At 35.5% G+C, this 17,443-nt stretch overlaps 1 protein-coding gene across 1 annotated transcript in view; it reads right to left on the bottom strand.

Moving 5' to 3' along the window:
• LOC109094791 (peptidyl-prolyl cis-trans isomerase H-like) overlaps nt 1-17,443 on the bottom strand; it is a 40,815-nt gene that overhangs the window by 2,576 nt on the left and 20,796 nt on the right. The window contains exons 2-4 of the mRNA XM_042762902.1: nt 1,757-1,821; nt 1,623-1,646; nt 409-453 (exon numbers count right to left, since the gene is read on the bottom strand). Of these exons, the coding sequence (XP_042618836.1) occupies nt 409-453; nt 1,623-1,646; nt 1,757-1,821 (134 nt within the window). The remainder of the gene's footprint in view (nt 1-408; nt 454-1,622; nt 1,647-1,756; nt 1,822-17,443) is intronic.

The following is a 17,443-nucleotide window of genomic DNA, read 5'->3' as shown; positions in this document are numbered from 1 at the left end:
AAGGCACGTCTGCAAACATATAATGTAACTGTGTAACATCATAATTTTCCTTTTAATTATACCATTAGATTGTGATATACATATATATTGGGTGCTATAAACGTAACATAACAAAGCCTTTGACCCAAATTCAGTGCCATGAAAGCCATTATTTGCATTGTCAATATCATAGTGCTGTTCTGAATTGCAAAGCATCATTCAGGGAGGATTTGCATTGAACGTTTGATAAATGAAAAACTTGCAACACCTCTTTGAAGGACAGAAACATAAAAGCCAAACGTTTTATGACTTAGAATTATATATTTGAACAAACTTCTTTGTCTAATTATACATTGATTAAGCCATACAGCACTAAATATTGTTATTCAATATAACAGTGAGGGAACAATACGGACTAAAGTGTCTCACCGATGAAATGTGCAGCCTTTATAGCCGACAGGAACACCATCCTTCCTACATTGAATAAAAGCACCACATGAACAAGGTACATGCAAATTCAAACAGGACCAGGAAGAGAGAGCTGTGCACTCAACATGCTTTCTTGAAATACAAGCTGTGTTTAATCTGTAACCTTATCCAGCACATTTTTTTATAGAATCATTTCTATATCCTCAAAAGCATTAGTCACAATAACTCATTTAACCAAATGTTAATGTAAATGTGGCACTATAGGTTTAGAATCTTTTTTTTATCTTCAAAAGCATTAGTCACAATAACTCATTTAACCAAATGTTAATGTACTTCTGAAACCATAAGATTATTTAGCCGAATTGCAGGTCAGCAACTACATACTGAGAGTCAGGACAGAATTTAACCAAATGTTAATGTAAATGTTTAAATGTAGGTTACTTCTATGCATGTGGTTGAAGTTATCTGTTAATTTGATAGTACTTCTAAAAAAATGAACATTATTTACTCACCCTCAGGCCATCCAAGATGTACGTCCTTTTACTTTTAGCCGAAGCTGCGATAATACCACAACTGAGGTGCCCTTGAGCAAGGCACCGAACCCTGAACTACTCCCCGGGCGCTGCAACATAAATGGCTGCCCACTGCTCTGGGTGTGTGTTCACGGTGTGTGTGTTCACGGTGTGTGTGTGCACTTTGGATGGGTTAAATGCAGAGCATGAATTCTGAGTATGGGTCACCATACTTGGCTGTATGTCACTTCACTTCACGTTTTTAACTCACCCAACCAGACTGAATCGTCTGAAACAGTTTGCGGCTCGAGCAGCACAGATCTACAAGTCATTCAATCAAAACACACTTTCGGACTATTGTGTGATTACGTAAACAAACAGTTATTTGAACCAGCTCATTCTGACTTCACAGGTAATAATGGTGTAAATAATGTTCAGTTTCTTGCACAGACCGATTGTTTCGAGTCATAAGACCTCAATGTATCATCAGGAGCCACGGGTAATAATTTTGTGTTGCCTGTTTTTACTCGTTTTATGAATCACCAAGGACCCTGGTTTCAGTTAAAAATATTTACTTTACTGTTTTAATGAAAGAAAAAAAATCACCTGTATTTTGAATGACCTGAGGGTGAGTAAATAAACAACAAATGTTCATTTTTGGGTCAACTATCCCTTTAACTCACTGAAATCTGACTGACTTACTTGAATTCACCAGTACAGAACTGCCTGAAAGACACAGAAAAGTTAGTTTTTAGATGTGTGTGATATTTGTCTGCGGCAATTCCACATGAGCGTATTCTGGGTTTATGCATGAAAGGACCGTGGAATCATCTTACCGGAAATTTTCTGCAGTCTTCGGAACGATGTCGGCAAAAAGCTCGATCTTCATTCTGCCCACTTCCTGAAAAAAAGAACAAAAGCGGATTACAAAGAGGCAAATATTCACATTTACACTGACACTGACCGCGAGTCACATTCAAATGAAAGCTGTTGCATTCTGTGCTGCGGCAGTGACAAACATGCTTTCTAATCATCTGTAAATCTATATCTGCGATGTGAGGCCTTGGATGGCGATTCGTCGTGTGCTCGTGGAATGTTGCTGTGGTCCTTCATGAGCACACATGAGAAATGAAGCGTGCAAGTTGGAGCTGTCACAGCCCCACGTGGGTTAGGCTGGCCATCGTGTCGTAAAAGAGCTGCTTGTTTGGACTCAACTAATGGATGAATCCAGTGCTGCATTAGTGCAGCAATTCTCTGTCCTGAAGACCTTTGTGAGAGTCATGGACATGTTTTCCAACACCTTGAGAATTCTTTTGATGCTATGCTGTTTTCTCCAATGCAGTTTTATCACAAGAAGATGGGTTTCTTCTCAAAGGTGTTGAATCAGCAGTGATAACAGGTATGATGACCATCAAAAACTAGGATAGTTTTTCATACTAAACTAAAAAAGGTCAATGGTAACTATTTAATTGATTAGTCTTGGTAATTTGAAATGTAAACAAATGTTTATAGTTAAGGAAAAGTAAATCACTTATATAAGTATTATCACTTTATATAAAGATGATTCTGAACACTATGAAGCGGAGAATCAAGAGAAATTTGTAAAACTTGTTTTGAAGGAAATGCGAGTGGTTCTTGCCCTCGCAAAGTTAACGACAAGCGTGATGCTTTTGTTGTGAGTGGTTGCCAGGGCGCTGCCATGTGGTTGGTAGGGAGTTCTGGACCGTTGCTAGGGCATGGATAGGTAGTTGCTTTTGTCCCAGATCAAAAGAGCAACTCCTCTGCTCATGTCTCTATATTTGGGTCTCTATAAATTATGTGGATCTCCCCTTTAAAGAAAATCTATAGGATTTTTTTTTCTTCACACATTTCAACATCTGCCAGGCAAAACTGTAGCCCTATTTGCATTTATTGTATTTTGTATTTATACCACTGGAGAATAGAACGCTTGAAAGCTGACAGTTGCTCTAAAGCTATGTTTGAACTTTTCCTGAGCACCACCACAGCTGGATCAAATTCTAGAACTGGCAATTTGGAGCGGAAAAAAAATCTCTAAAACCAACAGGAACAAATGTATATTTGATTTTTTTCACTTTTTAAAAAAAAATAAATTAAAGATATTAAATATTAATATATCATAGATAAAGACAAAAAATTATGTTAAGTTGTTAAACCACAAATGTCTACTTATAGTACAGTTAATAATCTGCACTGTGCAAAAGTCTTAGGCCATTAGTATTTTCACTGAATAGTTTTAATCCATGTTATTGCAGGTATGTTTCTAGAAGCATCTTGAAGATGTTGCCAGAGTTCTTCTAGATTTAGTCTGTCTCAGTTTTATCATGTAATCTCAGATGGACTCTATGATTGTGAGATCAGGTGTCTGTGTGCAGCACTGGCTGCTGTCAGGCTCCTTGTGCACACACAAAAAAAATCTCACTGGATTATTACGAATTATTAATGGCAAGAGGAATGTTTGGAAATGTGGCCAACTATGGTGACCCATACTCTGAATTTGTGCTCTGCATTTAACCCATCCAAATTCAAAAAAGTCTGAATCTAACCAAAATAGTTTCTTGTTTGAGTCACAAAAGTCCAAGTTGACTGAATTTCTCCACCATAAACGGTTTATAAAACACAAAAAGCATTCATTTGAATTGGTCTGGTTTTGTGTTGTCTAGATGTAAACCAGCATTCCAGTATTTTTGGAGGAAGCTGAATCTGCACAGCCTTTCCTGTGAAACAACTATGCGCTTAACTTTACTGCTTGCAACTGGACACAACTGATCCACATATTCTGCAATTTTTCACCTGCTGAATGTTGTATTGACTGAAACACTGCTGTACCGTGTTGCAAAGTCAAAGGTATTGTCAACTTTATTTACACACATGACTTACAAACACTGACTTGTACAGGACTTGAAGTATTACATACCATTTGATAAGCAGCTTTCATTTTTCTGATGACAACTTGTTTTATGGTGGTAGTTAGGTCTAAACAATAACATGTCGAGCTCTCTCAGCCATTCAGGCACACTGTAGCCTGTATTATGTCATACTAAAGCGCAAAAGAAACTATGAACATGCAATGTAGTTAATAGTCATAAGGGCCTTTCGCACCACTTTAGTTCCAGAACTAAAAGTACAGTACTAAAGTACTGGAACGATTTTGCGCGATTTTGTTTCCCAGTCCCATTTAAAGGGTTGCATTCGCACCGACAGTGTGTACTAGGAAGTGACGTAAGCCAGTCGACAGCGACGTCATTTGTGCACTGCGTTCAACAACGAAAACAAATAAGAACAACGTTAACAGGAGGATGGAAGACGCTGTGATCGGAGCTGTGTTTTTGTTGTGTCTCGCGGGTTTCACAATAATGGACATGGAATGTCAACGTATACGTAAAGCAATTAAAAGAACGGAAAGGAGGACTAAGTGTCTCCAAAGACAACTGGCAGTGCTACATTTGCTACAAGTGCCTGCACTTCAGCATCCGTATATTTAATCGCTGTTCGTCATACTTGCGAAATAAGTTGACAATTTTGTTTACAGTATGTTACACACCGTTTAAAATCATGGTGGGTGAGGGCATTTTTAAAAGTGTCTGGCCAATCAATGTCTACTTACGTCACAGGCAGTACCAGTTGTGCTGGTTAGACCCTGCTCCGGAGTAGGAGCTAATTTGGTTCTCGAATAAGGCAGTCCGGTACTAAAATCAAAAGTGGGTAGTTCCACAATTAGTTTTGGTACTTTGAAAAGGTTCCTGCGGTGCGAAAGGCCCCATAGTCATCAGTTAAGTCATTAAAGTCATTAAAGGTGGTGTAACCAATTTTTCAAAAACGCTTCAGAGAGAGAATTATACTTCACCAAATGACAAAATTTGATTGATGGCTTTGAACTTTTTGACCCCACCCCGACCACCCACGTGGCTTTGACCTTTTGACCTTTACCCCTCCCCCACCCACGTGGCTTTGACCTTTTGACCTTTTAACGGTCGCAGCTTTTGTTACGACATGTGATATGACATTTGTTTGTAATAAATCATGCTTATGTCATCAGTCGTAAAATGACTGAATATTTACGACATCTGTGAACGATCGGCAGCTGTGATATGACATCTGTGTTGTAATATATCATGTCATTAGGTATTAAACTTATGACTAGTGTTATGGTCACCTGTTTGTAATATAGACAACCGGACCTCCGGTATGCGACACGATACCTGTTTGCGATATTGGTTATGTCATCTGTTACGGAAGACAAATGCTGTCTGTGCGTGACCATCCGGTGACAGGCGAACTTAGGCTGAAAGATTTTATGGTTTGTCACTTGGGACGGGGTTTCCCCATCAAAGGCGGCATCGGATTGCATTCGCTTAGATGAATAGGTGACCCGTAAGACCGGTTGCATTCCAAGGCAGGGAATTTTTTGTTCCCTCTCTCTCACTCTATGGTGAAGTGAGAAAGATATTTGTTTTAAGGTCAATAATAAATAAACAATTTTAAACATTTTGTGAGAACAGATCACACACATAATCTGATGGTTGTATAAAAGAATTTAAATAAAATACATAACGTTGTATATTGATTTGAAAATACAGAAATATAAATAATTAAATAAAAATAAGAAACTTTGAGTTTAATGAAAAGATGTTGTACATTTTCCAGGGGTTGGTATGGATATTACTTCTTACACAATGCCGGTTGATAGTTTAAGCTGAATTCAGAGTGCAGAGAGTTTCACCTCCTCTGTGAAATGAGAGGTGTGAGGGGGAGCAGAACAGCAGACAGGCAGACTGAGAGGAGATCCCTGAGTTATTACACTTTTTACTTTCGGAAAACTTTACTCTCTCTCTCGCTCACACATGCACACACACACACGCTCAGACTATACCAGACTACAGGAACAAGGGCTCTCTCTCTCTCTCTCTCTCTCAATTTCCAATTTAGGTGAGCTTTATTGGCATGACAAAAACTGTACATTTGTATTGCCAAAGCAGCTGGGCTGCTTACAAATAGTGCACATATGTATTAGCGGAAGGAAAAAGAATAATAGTAATAATAAAAATATATAAAAAGTAATAAGCATGTAGTGCAAAATGAATTGGTGTATGTAAGTGTACAAGTTAGAAATAAAATAAGATATAGTATTAGATTTACAGAGGCAAAATATACATCTAAGTAATATAATAGAGTAATATGGCATAACATAATCTACATGTGCTGGGAACATCAGATCAGGGCAGGTTGAGTGTTTTCTCTTATATCATGGCAGGCAGACACATATTGACACATACAGACACTCTCTCCCTCTCTCTCTCTCTCTCTCTCTCTCTCTCTCTCTCTCGCTCTCTCGCTCTCACGCATGTGTACACATGCAATCGTCCCCAAGTCTTATCTTCTTCTTTAAAATGAAAATAAATAATGCGATCACACACAAAATAAAACAAAACATTTACAGTAGTTTTAGTCATCACTAAAAATATAAAAACATTTTACCAGGATCAGGAAAAAAATATATAATTTAACAGGCCGAACGATATGGGCTACTGGGGACCCGGACATGTCATTGAGATGTTTTATGCAGACTTTCCATAGGCACAATTCAATTCAATTCAATTCACATTAATTGTCGCAACATATTTTCTACATTATATTTAGAGCCTTTTATATTCATATTTACATTATATTAATGATTTTTATACAGTATCATCCCCTAAACCTACCATCACAGTAAACATTCTAAAGATCATGTAGTTAATTTGATCTTTTTAAAAGCTGTATAATTATTTATTTTAAGGCCCAAGTGCACATACAGTCATGGGAAACATGCATTAGGCAGTTAAAGACACGATGCGGCAAGTCTGTGGAGTGTGCGTCATTGAAAACAATGTGTTCAGTAATTAAAGAGGCAGGGAGGCATTTCTGTTATCTGGTTTGTGACATCCTTTACGGGAAACACCGAATCGTCAGAACACTGGTGCAAGGCTGCTCACTGCTCCAACTGTATGGAAAATTGTACTTGTTTCTTAGTGTAATGTAGTGAAAAACTTTGTGGTCTAGAATTCACTACGGCGTGATGAGGCCTAGCGCCCGTTACACACTGATAAAGTCAAGAAATCTTGCAATTTTAGTCGAAAGAGTTAGAACAAGCATTTGTGTAAGTGTTGTTAGGCTATATTATTCTCATGGTCATTATAAAGATTTGTATGTTTATATTCATTTCAATGCATTTATGAACACTGTTGAAGATTTTGTCTTAGTAACATGCAAAACAATATTTTATTAAAAGATAACGCTATGGACTGTTTGAGTAACACTCTCGTCTCTGACACCTTTACAGTAGAGTTTTCACCGCTTACAGGCACCCAACTTACCGTAACCTGTAATTCTATCATAATTATTTAAAATAAATATAAGCTTCATGCCTGACAATTATGTAACCAACTAAACCTAATATTTATGCTAAACAAACATTTGCAGTTGTGAAAAATTTAGAGAATTAATAGATGTCAAATACTGCTCACCGCATGTGTTCTTAAAGAAGAACAGGTTATTAAGACAGACATGACAAAGCGCAGTTGCAGTTGTACTGCAGTTTCCTGGATCAGACCTAAAACACAATGAATGACTAAAACAGTCAAAATCATCCCGCCTCTCGCTTAAATGAACTACTTATCAACAGTGGTCTATTTATTGAAGTACTGTTTAGAGACACATACAAAGAAAATAGCGCATCCATGATTTGTAATGTGTCATTTTATACGTAGTTGTAACAGAGACTCGCTTTTCATGTTGAAGCCTAGTGTCTCGCTGCCATTCATTAATTCATGTAAACACACATCGCATGTTTAAAGACTGTACAAAAACAACCAAACAAAAATGTATACAGTAAGTAGAAAAAAGGTATTTACAGAGCTACATTAAAACTTTCACAATAGTTTAGAAGAGTGGATTTCGGTATACTGATACATAGTTCTGATGGGCAAACATAGTTCCTGTATAAAAGACTATGTCTATAACCTTTTCAAGGGTATGTAGTGTAATGTTATGGTCTTAATTGCGGTCACATTACAACAAGATGACAGTCCCTCTACCAAATCCGCCAAAAGTGTACAAAAAGAAAAATGTAGCACTCGGTAGATGCTTATGCTTATGACCGATGGGGTGTAAACATAGACCTACACTTTAATGTCAAGCGGAAATGTTGAAAGAAACGAGTACGATGAGTAAAATGTGAACATTGTCGTCAGCTATCTAAACAAGAGGTCTAAATCTAGTGTTGTAAGGAAAAAAAGAAAGAAATTTAAAGCAACGCTTATAAAAATATAGCCAAATGATCACGAGCGGAATTTTCCACATTCATATGGTAATTTTCTTAGTGACTGAGTTACATAGGGTTTTGTGTGCACAAAATTCCTTTATTTTTTTTGTGTCTGTATCCTTTACAAGAGTCTGGAACTTTAACAACCTCAAACTTTACTGAATTTCTAGTTTTGAGTGCAATGGTGATATGTGTTTCAGTTGAAAGTGTAAAACTGCACAAAAAAATAAATAAATAAATAAATAAATAAATAATAATAATAATAATAATAATAATAATAATAATAAAAATATGCTAGATTTACGTAAAAATATACTGCATAACTTTTTGCTCACCTTTTCTTAAATTTCACATGGAATTTTAAGCAGTGTTACCTTAAAATTAGAGCTGAGAAACGTTTAATCGTGATGTGTATATATGTCGACTATGTATTTTTTGTTTGTGTTTGTGTTTTTGTGTGTGTTTGTTTATATATATATATAAATAATCGCGATTAATCGTTTTGGAGCCCTACTTAAAATCTTTATTAGTTGGTTTATCAAATTTTTTGAGTTTGCCATTTTACTAATAAATTTAAGTTATTTATACAATGAAATTCTTGCTTACCCCATTATAAAATTTTTGCTTTTTTTAGATTACTAATTTATAGTTTTTGTATTTTACAAATACCTAGGTACTGCTCAATACTTAAATTAGTTATATGTTACAATGAGTGGAAGACATGACAGACAACTGGCAAATATTAAATGACTTTTTTACAAATGCAACTTAAAATCTCTTAAAACATTTTTAAAAATGACAACACAGTAAAAATACAGATTACTGAACAGTAAGTATCAACTTGCTTTTGTTTATATTTGTGGTGTTTGTGTGTGTGTGTGTGTGTGTGTGTGTGTTGGTTTGAGTGCAGTGAAGTGCTGAGTATGTAATGTGGGGTGTTGTATGTTTGTTGACTTGCATGTGTGGGTTTTGCAATGTTCTGTGGCATTAAAATGCATTACACTTTATATCGATTGCTAACACAATTAATGAAACAATTCACCATTTTCTCACAACTATAAACACAATCTCAAAACTACACATCAACTTGTGCAAATTTCAAACTTCCAGGTCAAAATCAAATACTTTAGTCAAAAACATGCTCTTATTTGTCAGACTCAAACTTTGGCCACAGATTATACACAAACCTGCCAAATACACAAACTACTTCACTGTCAAGAGAACACTAGTGAGATCAATTCAAATTACTGTTACGAAAACCTCCTTTTGCTAGTCAATGACTCTTACAGTATACGACATAAATAGAGGGATGCATATACAGTAAAATACAGCAATAAACTTTAAGAGAAGTTTACTTTCATTACACTAGTGTAAAGAGATCTTACAGTAAATGAAAAGCACTACGTAAAGTAGTAAAGGAATAGAAGAGGTTAGTTGAAAGATAGTTAGTGGTTTGTTTGAAGAACAAATGAATGTGTATTAAGTAAACATTGGTTTGTATTTTCTGTTAGATATATTGTTTTAAATAAAGAATGCAATATGGTTTTTTAAATATTTAAATGATAGATGATATGGATAGTAAAGATGCTTTTAACATAAAATATATAAAATATAATTACAGCAGTTACATGTATAGGTGATCATTTTTTGCTTTTACAAATAAACTTTTTTTGCTTTTAAATAGAGGTATATTTAAACAGCTAAACAGAGGCCCTGCAAAATGTCTTTTCTGCTCTGTGCCTGAAAATAGCATAGATATGTGTAAGCATTACGACCATAGCAAAAGTCAAATAATTACGATTTCACGCCTAGATTTGGTCCATATGTGAAAAGACCATTTGTGTTTGCACACACTTTTTAAATTAATCATAACATACAGTAGCCTAATGGCAGTAAAGGTGTCAGTTCTCGAATTACATACAAGCGTGTGAAACATCTCTAGGATGCATGGGTCCGCAGAGGCATCTGCCCGAACCATCTTTAATGACTGAATACAATCGAGGGTCTTTCTATGAAAATATTTTTCTGAAAGATACATTAACTTCATTTAAACTTCACAGCCGTGTCTGTGCTGTGACAAACTAACAAGCTCCTTCGCATCCGTTCAAAGCAAAATAAATATTTTTAGTTTTATTTTTAAACATACAGAAAGACTTTTGCAACATGTTTCATTGTGTGTGCGTGTGTGAGAGAGAGATAGAGAGATGTTATTAAAACTTTGAAGATCATGCTTGAAATAAGAACTTTAAAGAATCTAAAGTGTTTAATGCGTAATAAATCTAATATAATATAATAATATATAAATATTATATGTAATACAAATTATCATTTTGTTGAAATGTAAGAATCACCGGACATCAGACGTAGTAGGGATACTGTTTATTTAAACTTTACATTAATGTTATGCTTTGAAATTATGTACAGGAGAATACCCCTACGAGGACCTGTGAGATTTTGTTTATGATTCAACTTAAACATTTTTATTTTATTTTATTTTATTTTATTTTATTATTTTATTTTGGGGACATTTAATTCATGTTTGGACATACTTTTCGTAACTCTATCTCTTAGCAGTCAAAAAAAATGTAAGGCATCTTTTTTATATTTATCGTCAGAAATGTTTATTTTATATGCAAAATAAATATTTTTAGTTTTATCTCTTTTATATAGTATGTTATATATAATATTTTTGTGTTTTTTAAGTTTTTTTTTAATTGAATGTTGTGTTGTTTTTTAAAATAATGAATTGCTTTAGTAGCATGATAGTAACATGATTTCATGTATAATTATTTATTTCCATATTCTTTAACCCCTGGAGTCTGAGTGGGTTTTGGGGCCCTGTAGATATTTTGGCATGTCCTGACATTTGTGTTTTTTTTTTCAGTATCTTAAAACATATTAATGTTAATGTATTAATATACTGTATTCGGCACAAACGGGGCTACAAAAATGTGTGAGCAGCATGAATTTAAATGTCTGTGATTTTGAGAAATCAGCATTTATGCGTGGTTAATGAAAAACTAAAATTAAAATGTGTTTAAAATGTGTTTCATAAGTTCAATAAACAAGTTAATGCTGAATACATGATTAAAATGTATGATAAATGATTTGCTTTGGTTTAGTAACATGTTTGTTAATTTGATGTTTTTTTTAAGTTATATGTTCTTTAATGGTGAATACTTGTTTAAAATGAATGTTTTTCTTTAGTAGCATGATAGTAACATGCTGTCATATATAATTATATATTTTATTTTCATAATCTTTAAAATAGAGATAAGTCTCTTTAACTTGATACGTTTATGTACATGTGTGCTTGTTTATATGATTTATCAGAATACAAATTTGTATAGTGGCATGGATATTACACTGATATAACAAGGTAAATGTGGTTTATGGTGAAACTTCTTGAGTAGTCATAATTCAGATCGCTTAAAAACAAAATTTAATTAAAAATGTAAGCACATGCAGAATTTTATTCTGTGGTGGTAGGTGTACAGTAAAAAATAAATTATACAGCTTTTGAAAAAGACCAATTAAACTACATGATCTTTTTACTGTGATGGTAGGTTTAGGGGAAGATAATGTATAAAAATCATTAATATAATGTAAATATGAATATAAAAGGTTCTAAATATAATGTAGAAAATATGTTGCGACAATTAATGTGAATTGAATTGAATTGTGCCTATGGAAAGTCTGCATAAAACATGTCAATGAAATGTCCGGGTCCCCAGTAGCCCAAATCGTTCGGCCTGTTAAATTATATATTTTTTTCCTGATCCTGGTAAAATGTACAACATTTTTATATTTTTAGTGATGACTAAAACTACTGTAAAAGTTTTGTTTTATATTGTGTGTGATCGCATAATTTATTTATTTTCATTTAAAAGAAAAAGACTTGGAGACGATTGCATGTGTACACATGCGTGAGAGAGAGAGAGAGAGAGAGAGAGAGACCAGGACAGAGAGCCGAGAGAGAAGGGTGATGGGGGAAGAGAAGCCAGGAGAGGGTGTGGTATTTGAGAGAGAGAAGGAGGGAGATTGTAGAGAGTTTGTGTGTTTGTGTAAGTGTGTGTATGAGTGCCATGATATAAGAGAAAACCCTCAACCTGCCCTGATCTGATGTTCCCAGCACATGTAGATTATGTTATGCCATATTACTCTATTATATTACTTAGATGTATATTTTGCCTCTGTAAATCTAATACTGTATCTTATTTTATTTCTAACTTATACACTTACATACACTAATTCATTTTGCACTACATGCTTAATACTTTTTATATATTTTTATTATTACTATTATTCTTTTTCATTCTGTTAATACATATGTGCACTATTTGTAAGCAGCCCAGCTGCTTTGGCAATACAAATGTACAGTTTTTGTCATGCCAATAAAGCTCACCAAAATTGAATTGAAAATTGAAATTGAGAGATAGAGTGAGAGAGAGAGAGAGAGAGAGAGAGAGAGAGAGAGAGAGAGAGAGAGAGAGAGAGCCCTTGTTCCTATAGTCTGTCTGTCTGTGTGTGTGTGTGGGTCGGAGTGGGGGAGAGAGAGAGAGAGAGAGAGAGAGAGAGAGAGAGAGAGAGAGAGAGAGAGAGAGCGAGATAGCGAGCGAGAGAGAGACCCCTGGTTCCTATAGTCTGGTATAGTTGGAGCGTGTGTGTGTGGATGTGTGAGAGAGAGAGAGTACAGTTTCTTTTTGTTGGTCAAAAAGGTCAACATCATCAATCAAATTTTGACGTTTGGTGTAGTATAATTATCTCTCTTCAGAAAACTGATTCAGGCAGAGTAAACAGTAAGGGGCGTCTACTGATGAAGTGGAGGAGAGAGCGTTCAGTGCACAGGACGGACATTAGCCGAGCGACAAAGATAGAGATGAGGAATAGAAAGATAGAGGAAAACTTCTGAGGAATAAAAGAAGGCTTAAAGGGATACTCCACCCCAAAATGAAAATTTTGACATGAATTACTTACCCCCATGTGGTTTCAAACCCCTAAAAGCTTTGTTCATCTTCAGAAAACAATTTAAGATATTTTGGATGAGGGAGGGTTGTGTTTTTACTGTTGAATTGAATTTAAATTAAATTGTAATGTTAAGGTAAAGTATGGTATTAATATTCAGAATAATCCATCTGCCATCAGTGATTCAACCTTAACGTTCTGAAGCGACGAGAATACTTTTTGTATGCAAAGAAATAAAAAATAATGACTTTATTAAACAAGTCATCTCCTCTGTGTCTCTCCAAATCACCGTAGCGCAATTTTGGAGAAGATTCACTGAACGCAAGCAGTTTACGCTCTGCACAGATGCGCTGTTTTCATTCAAATCAAAGTGTAAATACATGTAGAAAATGTATACTCGTATCGCGGCTGACACAGAAGAGTGTAAGCTGCTTGCGCTCAGCAGATGTGATGCGGAGAGACACGGTGTAACATTGGTTTTGCTTTGTTTCACAGAACTAATCGTTGCCTGGGTTGCATACGCATGCGTGGGGAGGAGCTATCAAAATAGTGGCGAGACCCTTTTGGGGTAGGGGCATGTTTGTTTTGGTGATTTCAAATGTCAACATTGGCTATGAGAAATTTCTTACCCAACCTTTAAGTTTCCAAAAGGTAGTCTCAGCCTCAGACGTCACACCCACGGAACACTGGCTGAACGTCTGATGCATAAGGCACACAAAATTGGAAACACTTCAGGAGTTTCAAAGTCATCAAGGATGCGTTTTCTTTCAAATCAAAGCTAAATACACGTAGAAACAGCACATCCTTGTGGCACGGCTGATACAGAAGAGCATCCGCAGTATACAGTGATATGGGAGAGTGTCGAAAAGCCACTGCCACCAGAGGTCGGATGTGCTGGTTGGTTTACAGCTAACCTGAGTTGTAATGTATATTTTTGCCATAGGGCCAGGGAAGAGATCGAATGAGTTGAGTACAACGTAGGCAACAGGGCTCTAGAGTGCAATTTGGTTTCTCATTAGAGTTAGTTTATAAATGGTGATATTAAAAAAAATTTGGTTGGACCAAGGTCACGTTCAAGGGGAAAAAAAAAAAGTCTCCGCGACTCTGAAAGTCTCCCTGTGGTTCAACAACAGACACTAGAGCCCTGCATTTCAGCCCGAGCCCGACAGACCCCGACTTTTTTACGCCCCTCGAGCCGGGCTTCGGGATAATTTTCACGTCATAGTTCAGACGCGGGCTGGGCCTCCCGCCTGTTTTAGACTTCTCCTTACTTTTATATTTTTATATTTAACTCAAGCTTGCCGCAAAGCACTGGCAAATGTAATTACCATAAATGTGACGGGGGAAATAGTAAGGAGATATTTGTATTATTCACAGTTTTCTGAGTCTGTGTCGCAAGGATGAAGTTGCTGATCCTGACTCGTCATCTCATTAGAAGCGCCTTTAGAGAGAATTTCATTTTCCCGGATTATGATTATAATGAAATAGTTTTTGTTTTCGATTTGTTTTATTTCGTTAAGTAATCATTTAAATCTTTCTATAGATATATTTATCATGTCTGTGAGGCATGTTTTCACTGAGTTTCGGTTCATTTTTGTACTCCTGTTAAAGATGAGATGCAGAAAGCGCATCGTGTTTGTTTTCTTTATTTTATAAAAGCACAACGTTTTGTTGATATTGTGAGTGCACACAAATAACAGACCCTTTGCAGTTACGAATGATGTATTACTCTTACCTTTATGTGCAAAAATGACGGCGTATCTACTGAAAAAAAAAATGCAAGTGATCACGCTGGCGTCTCCATGTCCTGAAGTGTCTACGCACAAAACTATTGGATATAGCGCACATTTATCTGGGTCTAACGTTTAAACATTGTTATATGCTTGAACTGTTTTATATCTATAGATTTTATTTTAGGCGAGTCATGATGATTTGAGAAGGCTAAATTGATCAAACATAGGCTCACTGTCCAACGCTGGCCACTTGATCGTTACTTTAAAAAAAACCTACAACTTATATTTAACAAACAAAAAATGCTCCAAAAGTTTTTCTAAATCAACTTAATAAACTAAATTAAATATAATCACTTTGTTATTACATACAAAACTGAACTATTTTAATAGCGGAGACAGTAGTATAAGCTGTTTAGGGAGTGTTTAGCTGTTCAAATCAGACACTAGAGCATCCCTTCATTCAGACACAGTGGAAGCTCTGATAAGAATCAGTGTAGAGGGGCCAAGTCTGGAAGATTTTGATGCTAGAGAGAGTGTGGCCAGCTGGTTTAGCCAAGACCAAAGATCATGAAGGCCAAACTACAGGAGTTGGCCACCCGAGGGGCATGTGACTGCAATGGAGGATAGTCCATAAGACACTGAGCCATGAGACATTCAGTTTGAAGCCCTTAAAACACTTCATTTAGATTTTCGTTTTATTTCATTTATCTTGAGATGTTCTAAGTTTAAATTTCAGCTCAGTGACGCACTTTAAGCACCAACACTTTTTCAGTAAGTTACCTTTCTTCTAGAATTGTGCTTTAAATAAAGAACTTTATGTTGACCAGATTGTTAGTTAATCATTTACAAGTCAATATTGTCTATTTGGACAGCGATTTAAAAAAAAGTGAACTTGTAAAACTGCGGTGTTAAATGCAATGCGGTCGAAAATTTGGGTGCACCTAACTTTTTTTGCTGGTGCACCTAAGAAAAAAAATGTAGGCGCACCAGTGCAACCAGTGCAAAAAGTTAGTCTAGAGCCCTGGGCAATCATTAAAGTCCAAGGGATTTATTTGCTGACAGCTGTCCCGTCACAAGTGCTCTCACCAAATTTCAATATAAACAAAAATAATCCAACAAAAATACTCAAATTAACTATACATAAAAATAAAACATGCTGAGAGCAGCAAAAAAAGGCTTCAGACCTGGCCACGGCAATTAAGTCTCACGTCAGACCCACACATTCCCCGCATTGGGCTTCACATGCTACAGCCCTCGGCCATCCATGGCCTCCCCACTCCCTAAACACAGAGCTATCACTTGTATACGATCATCCCGCCAAACACTAGCGGATCATACCAACTGTAGGGGTAAATTAACATTCATTACAAAGAATACACATTTAGTTCTGCACCAGTGCCAATCACACACACATTTAAACCCACAATCATTATCATGAATATTATCATTGATCATATGCAAACAATAAACATTCCAAATAATACAATTACCATTTCAAAGCATCTATATCCATCTCTGTCCCAGTAAATGGACTAACCACTAATTAGAACAGTAAATCAGGATATTCAAGACATCAAAACACTCCCCTCCCAAACACAGGACCAGACAGACAAGTTATACCATGAAATGTATTAAACAAACATATGCACCATAAAATAAATGAAAACTTCAAAGTCTCTGTTCGATTCTTGTACTCACCTACAAAATACAATTTGAACAATAGACATGACATTGTCTCTATACACATCAAATCATATTCATAACAAACAGTAAATCAATATACACTGTGAACTGATGTTCACGTGATGATAACCTACGTGTTCATCACAGAGAGACACAGAGGAGACTGTTGACAAAGGAATTGTTGAATAAAGTTGTTATTTTTGTTTTCTTCGCTTACAAAAAATATTCTAGTAGTCTATGGGACAGTCACAAGCCTCCTGGTTTTCATCCAAAATATCTTAAATTGTGTTCCGAAGACAAACAAAGCTTTTACGGGTTTGGAATGACATGGGGGTAAGTGATTAATGACAAAATTTTCATTTTGGGGTGGAGTATCCCTTTAAAGACAAGTATTTGCCAGAAATGTATTACTATTGTTCAGCAGAATGTACATAGCATACTACTACTACTACTACTATATGTGATTAATGATTAAATTTTTTAATGAATAATCACACAACATTTCTTCCATGTTTTAATTTTAATAGTAAATCCCCTTTGTATACCAAAAAAATAAAGTCTGCTTAATTTTCAATAATTAAAAGATTAATTAATGTTTTATGCCTTCATCTGATAACCAGAAAAATTTAAAAACACAACAGAATTTCTGGAAAAAAACGGCTATTTTAAGAAAAACATTGAATAAATTAAGGTGTTTTTATGCCTTTAAATAATTAGACATGCTAAAACACATAATTAGGTAACTAAAACATATGGTGAAGAAAAAAAAATTCATAGGGCCCTAAACATGTAATTTTTTTAAAAACTTTCAATAAATTGAT

The sequence above is a fragment of the Cyprinus carpio genome, chromosome A8 (assembly GCF_018340385.1).
Source record: "Cyprinus carpio isolate SPL01 chromosome A8, ASM1834038v1, whole genome shotgun sequence".
Classification (NCBI taxonomy): Eukaryota; Metazoa; Chordata; class Actinopteri; order Cypriniformes; family Cyprinidae; genus Cyprinus; species Cyprinus carpio.
This window is presented reverse-complemented; position numbering and strand designations above follow the sequence as displayed.